Below are 6238 nucleotides of genomic sequence, written 5' to 3'. Positions count from 1 at the left end.
GGTGGCCCGCCCGCCAGCCGGCCGGTTGTGGGTCTGATAACAGCTTTGGGGTTTCGGGACGGGGAACAATGGGATATAGGTCGGCAAATGGCAGTCTTTCTTTTTCGAAAAAGTAACGTCTTGTGTGTGTGTAAAAAAAAAAAAAAGAGCAAAGCGAACACCCCCCCCCTTTTCTTTTTTTCATCCCGGTGGCATCCTCTTTTCCTCCCACCCTCCCCATTTGCGCGTGTGTTGCAAGCGCCCGCGCGCGGACAAAAAAATCTTCCAGTATCTTATAAAAGGTGTTTTGTGTTTTTGTTTTACCCCGGTCCGGGTGAGTGGCGGCGGTGCGCGCGTGTGAATTTCCTTGTTGTTGCATAATGCTGCCTTGGCTGGGTGACTTCCTTTTTCCCCCCCTTTTCCCCTTCCTCCTATCTCTGCGTGTGTGGGTTTCTGGAAGCGCTCTGGCGAATGAATGGAATGGCAATTTGCAAAAGTAGCCCTGAGCGCCTCTCCCCCCTCCCTGTTTTTTTTTTTTTTTAAACATCCGCCGCCGTCCTCCTTTTCCCTCTCCTGCATAGACTACAGATGACAAAAGGAGGAAGAAACTTCCTCTTTACTTTTGCTTGGAATAGCCAGCAGGCTTTTTCTGCAGGGCAAATGCTGAAGGAATATTTTTTTCCTGCATCTGGGAAGGCTCTGAACCCCTTTTTCTACGAAGAGGAGGGTGTGGAGGCTTCTGCCCTTCTTGCCCAACCGATCCTGTTAAGATTTTTCTGCATTTTTCTTTCTTAGAAAGGAGTAAGTAAGCACGGGATGTGGGTAATAATGTTTCTTTCTCTGGGCTTAAGACTCTTTCATTGAAATGTTGATGGGGGGGGGATCATTCTGGTTTCAAAAAGAAAAGAAGCCCAGGCTTATAATGATGGATCTGCATGGAGTAGGTGTATCTTTCTGCCTTTTAAAATCTAATTTGTGCTTCCCCCCCCCCCCTTTCCTGCTTAATTTCAGGTTCTGCTAGGAACCGGGTGTCTTTTCTCACCCAGTGGGAAGCAAACATTTCTCTCTTCAGTTGTAATATCCTAATTAAGCATCCCGGCTGAAGCCACCAGCGGAGATGCCAGGGATGGTCAGTAAAAATTCCGATCTCGAATTCGACTCTTTGCAGCCCTGCTTCTATCCAGACGAAGATGATTTTTATTTGTGCGGTCCCGACTCTGCTCCTCCGGGGGAGGATATCTGGAAAAAGTTTGAGCTACTGCCTACACCTCCTCTGTCTCCCAGCCCGGCGGGTCTGCAGGAGAACCCCCCAGGAGGAGCCCCCGTATCATGGGGAGGAACGGCTCTAGGGGGATACCGAACCAGCGACCCTCTGGACTGGGCATCCGAGTTGCTGCTGCTGCCTCCCGAAGCTGACCTGTGGGGCAGTGGCGATGGAGGAGATTCCTTCGAGATGGGTTTGGGAGAAAGCAGCAACCTCAACGCCATCATTATTCAGGACTGTATGTGGAGCGGCTTTGGAACCAGTGATAAACTGGAAAGGGCAGTCACCGAGAAGCCACAGACTAAAGGAGGAACAGCTGGAGCGCCTGCCCCAACTGGCTCCGCCATCCCCCCAGCTGCCCACCCCTCCAAAACCAGCCCTGGAAACAATAGCGGCAGCCAAGCAGAGCTCAACAATTCCGTGTCGGAGTGTGTGGATCCAGCCGTGGTTTTCCCTTTCCCCGTTAAGAAGCCAGATCTCCCAGCCCCGGTCTCCTCCGGAGGAGGAGGCGGAGGAGTGGCAGGGGCCCGGGTCAGCTTGAACTGCAGCAGTGGCCTGGCTCAAGGGGTAGCAGTCCCTTCACCCCGAAGCAGCCACCACCCAAGTATAACTAGTGACAACCGGGCCAACAACAGTTCGGGAGACGACACACTCAGTGATTCTGGTAAATAACCACATCCTTTGTTATGTGTGGGCACTGGTAGGAGGTTTCATGGGGACTCGAACCAATAAGATCTGCTTGTCTTTCAAAATAAAAAAAAGCATAGTAGGTGGGGTTTTGGGGGGCATTTTTCATCTTTTCCAACAAAGATAGTAGTAGGAAATTAGGGGCCTAAGATACACCATCAGATGTCTCCCAAGGACCTTATGGAAGATGGGAAGAGCATGTTGTTTTCATTGCCATTCCTTTCCACAGCCAGATTTCTCTACAATTCCACACCTACAAACAGTACGGTGCAGCATCCACTGAAGAATATAAATTTTAAGAGCACAGTGGTTTTGGGGGTTTGACCACTGAGTCTAAAAGGAGGGAAGGAGGTTGGTGGCTTCTGTTTGCAGAGGGAATTGTCCACTGCAGAACAGCAAATTTTATTAGAGGCAGATTTAAAGAAGCAATGGGATAGATGTGGATAAGGAAAGAAACTGCTGTTAACTTAGTAAGATGTTTCTGCAGTTGTATGGGTTTTAAAATGCTGGTAGAATGAAACTGAGCCAACATTAATGAAGTAACCCCTCCGTCTAAGAGCTGGGTAAAGGCAGAATACATAATGCAACTGCACTGATTGGATAAAGGCATACTGTGTAGATTATAGTCCAGTTGTATTTTTGAAAATAGTCTAAAGTTCAAAACTAGCACAAGCCCTAGACTTTTCGTTAAATCCCTCCTAGATGTGTTGCAAAACCTTGCCAGTAGATGGCAGTATGTTTTTCTCTCCCTGGTGAGTATCATCAAAAAAGTTTACTTAACTGGACTCCCTCCCAGCATTTTGTCCCTTTCCAGACATTTGAATGTTGATGATGGATGAATGAAATCTATTTAAAAACCCACAGCATCACTATGTTAAGCACCACACGACTGTTACTGCATTTATTATTATTGTCCAAAATGGTACTTTTATCGACTATTAGACCAAACAGGCTTCTTTCAGCAAAAAAATGACTTCTGCTGGTTGACTTTGCAATTTAATAAGTTTTCAAAACGAATGCTCTGTAAATTGTTTGAGGCTTTAGCAGGCTTGGGGTATTTAAATGGAACCAAATATAGAATGCTGGCTTTAAATTCAGCAAAATGCTTATAATCTCTAGGGGTGGAGTAGGAAGGAGAATCCAGGGTGACAATAAACAGTTTCTTGTCTGTAAATGAGAGGAGCCATATGACCATAATCATAAACTTGACGATCAGCCTCCTGTTTCAAAAGAGTCACTGCCTCCTTCAAGTCTGAGGCTTGACAGCTTTCAGCAAGAAGGCTTCCTCCTAACAGCTGTCTTCTTGGCAATAAACCAGAACTTTGGCTTAAAGGGCCTGAGCAACTGGGACCACTTTGCATTTTCAGGGAGAACAATTGCTTAGTTTTCTAGCCCTTTTTCAAAGAAATGGAATGTGTCCCAGGAGAGGTTTCATCTCTCTCCCTCCCTCCCTCCCTCCCTCTCTCCACACTCACTGTGTATGTGTGTGAGAGAGAGGGAGTATGAGTATATGTGAATGAGAAGGTATGTTAACCTGAATGCGTTATATCTGCCTTGTGAATCAATTTTGTCCATGCAATTCAATTCAATAGAACAATTCCATAAAATCCAGATTAAGGGGTTTCTTTTTCTTTATGCTCTTTTTATCCTATAACCAGTTGGGTTGCAATTTTATTTACTTATTGGCCTGAATATCTTTCTGATCTCCTTTCGACCATGACATAGGACTCATTTAACTAACTATGTCTCCTTTGTTGATAGCTTGATGGAATATGTATGGAATATGTATCTGTGGCTTGAGTATACAGATGTATTCTATATCTGGAAGCTGCCCTGTTCCTGTTTGCCTTTTTGCTTTAAGATTTCTAAGAGTTTGTCCATTGGTCTTTGCTAATTAATACAGAATGTCTGAGTCTTAAGTATGCTTCCCTGGGATTGTAATGTCTTGACCTTTTTTCTCTTTCCAACAAAAGATGAAGATGAGGAAGAAGAGGACGATGAGGAAGAAATTGATGTGGTCACTGTGGAGAAGAGGCGCTCTTCCTCCTACAAAGCTATCACCACCCTGACCATTGCGATGCGTCCCAAGAGCAGCACTCCCTTTGCCTCCGTGAGAACTCAGCCCAGTGAGATCATCCTAAAGCGCTGTGCCCCAATCCACCAGCAGCACAACTACGCCGCGCCTTCCCCTTACATCGAGAGGGAAGATGTGCCTCCGCCCAAAAAGCTAAAAAACGAAGCGCTTCGTCCGTCAAAGCCAGTGACCCAACCAAAGCCCAAGAGCTCCAGTCCTCGCAATTCGGATTCAGAGGACAGCGAGCGCCGACGCAACCACAACATTTTGGAACGGCAGCGGCGTAACGATCTGAGGTCGAGTTTTCTGACATTAAGGGACCACGTGCCTGAACTGGTGAAAAATGAGAAGGCCGCCAAAGTGGTCATCTTGAAAAAAGCCACTGAGTATGTCCATTCCCTGCAGGCTGAGGAGCACAAGTTGTTGTTGGAAAAGGAAAAACTCCAAATCAGGCAACAGCAGTTGATAAAAAAATTAGAACATATGCAGACTTGCTAATGTGGGAGTTAAAAAAACAAACAAACACCTGACCTTTATATCTATATATATTTGTCTGATCTGGACAGCTATTGCCACTTTGCACATTTTTGATTCCTTAAAGAGAGCTATGTTTTTTTGACGTTAAGAATGTTGGTTTTATTTTCAATCCCGTCTCTTGCGTAGATGACACCACCTTGTTACCTGAAGGGAAGATCAGATGGATGTCCTTCTCTGGAATTGAAGAGGCTACCAAACCACGGTGGAATGGCTTTGTGTTTCATCTTGGAACTGTCGGTGTTCTTGCAATGTTGTGAGCGTTGGGACTTGCTTATGACATCCAGTTGAGTTGGAAACATTCATTCCGTTTTAATGGTGCTTATGTTTTACAGGTGTTATGGGGCAGAAGCATATTATACCCAGGGGGAAGGGAACCACCTGTGTAAATACCATATACACGTTTGCCTTTTGTACACGTCTTGGGTTATGAGAGGTGACTTTTGCTACCAATATTAGACTGGAAGTTCATACCTAAGTACTGTAATACCTCAATGTTTGAGGAGCATGTTTTTGTATACAAATATATTGTTAATCTCTTGTTATGTACTGTACTAATTCTTACACTGCCTGTATACTTTAGTATGATGCTGATACATAACTAAATTTGATACTTATATTTTCGTATGAAAATGGTTGTGGAAAGTTTTGAGTAGATATTACTTTATCACTTTTTTGGACTAAGAAAACTTTTGTAAAGAAATTTACTATATATGCCTTTTTTTCCTAGCCTGTTTCTTCCAGTTAATGTATTTGTTAATGTTTGTTGCATAGAACTGGGTAATTGCAAAGTTCTGTGTTTAATTTCTTCCAATGATGTACATTTAGTGCTGCATCTTTATAGCACTTTGAAATACCTCATGTTTATGAAAATAAATAGCAATTAAATGATATGCTACCTATTTCTGAAAATCTTTATGACAAAAGATTTGCTATATTATTTTTGCTGCTTCATTTATGGCAAATAATACCTACAGGAATGTAAAAGATGTTCATTAAGGGCATTGCCCTATACCAGGGGTGTCAAACTCATCATATGACGTGTTGCGACTTTTTCCCCATTGCCGAAGCTGGGATGGGCATGGTTTCAGCATGACGCATCCAGCCGGCGGGCCGGCAGTTTGACACCCCTGCCCTATACATTCCCTCCCTCCCTTCTCTCTAATCCATTTATATTCATCTATCCATCCATTATCTATCTATCATCTGTCTGTCTACCTACCTACCTGTCTGTCATCTGTCTATTCATCTATCATCTATCTGATTTTGGATTATGTCCAATATAAGAAATTGGCTTTGGCCTAATATACAAAGATGGGGAGGGGGTAGCTTCATTTGATTGGTCCCAATCAAGGTATTGTCCAGCAGTGGATATTTTTTTTCTTTAACATGTTGTGCCCCATCTTTTATTATGCTCAATGAATTCCAAGTTGACATAGAGACAGTCAGGTGCTCTTGCACTTCATGTTTATAAATGTTAAAAGAGTTTCACTAAAGTAGTTTCTCTACATACATAACCAAAAAAGAAGTTGGGGACATAGTCCTATGACATATCAGCCAATGTGATATGTCACTATGTTTCTAGGCAAAGCTCATCTGTTCCTTGGAGGTTCTGTTTCTCAAAAGATCCTCTGGCAAAACGCACAAATCTGTCATCTGAAACAGCACTTTCAAGCATCAGGAGCAAGCTTTTGCACTTG

At 43.8% G+C, this 6238-nt stretch overlaps 1 protein-coding gene across 1 annotated transcript; it reads left to right on the top strand.

The window, feature by feature from the left end:
* Nucleotides 1-1096: 1096 nt before the first annotated feature.
* Nucleotides 1097-4502, top strand: MYCN (MYCN proto-oncogene, bHLH transcription factor). The gene is made up of 2 exons (XM_015816359.1): nucleotides 1097-1907; nucleotides 3904-4502. Exons 1-2 carry the CDS (start codon nucleotides 1097-1099, stop codon nucleotides 4500-4502), a joined length of 1410 nt encoding a protein of 469 aa, XP_015671845.1.
* Nucleotides 4503-6238: the final 1736 nt, after the last annotated feature.

The sequence above is a fragment of the Protobothrops mucrosquamatus genome, unplaced genomic scaffold, assembly GCF_001527695.2.
Source record: "Protobothrops mucrosquamatus isolate PMUCROS unplaced genomic scaffold, P.Mucros_1.0 scaffold436, whole genome shotgun sequence".
NCBI classification, from domain to species: Eukaryota; Metazoa; Chordata; class Lepidosauria; order Squamata; family Viperidae; genus Protobothrops; species Protobothrops mucrosquamatus.
This window is presented reverse-complemented; position numbering and strand designations above follow the sequence as displayed.

What these genes read in the sequence shown, in the direction of transcription:
- MYCN (XM_015816359.1), top strand. Translation starts at nt 1,097, where the DNA reads ATGCCAGGGATGGTCAGTAAAAATTCCGATCTCGAATTCGACTCTTTG. An exon ending in CGACACACTCAGTGATTCTG is followed by an intron (nt 1,908 to 3,903) that starts GTAAATAACCAC and finishes TTCCAACAAAAG; the next exon opens with ATGAAGATGAGGAAGAAGAG.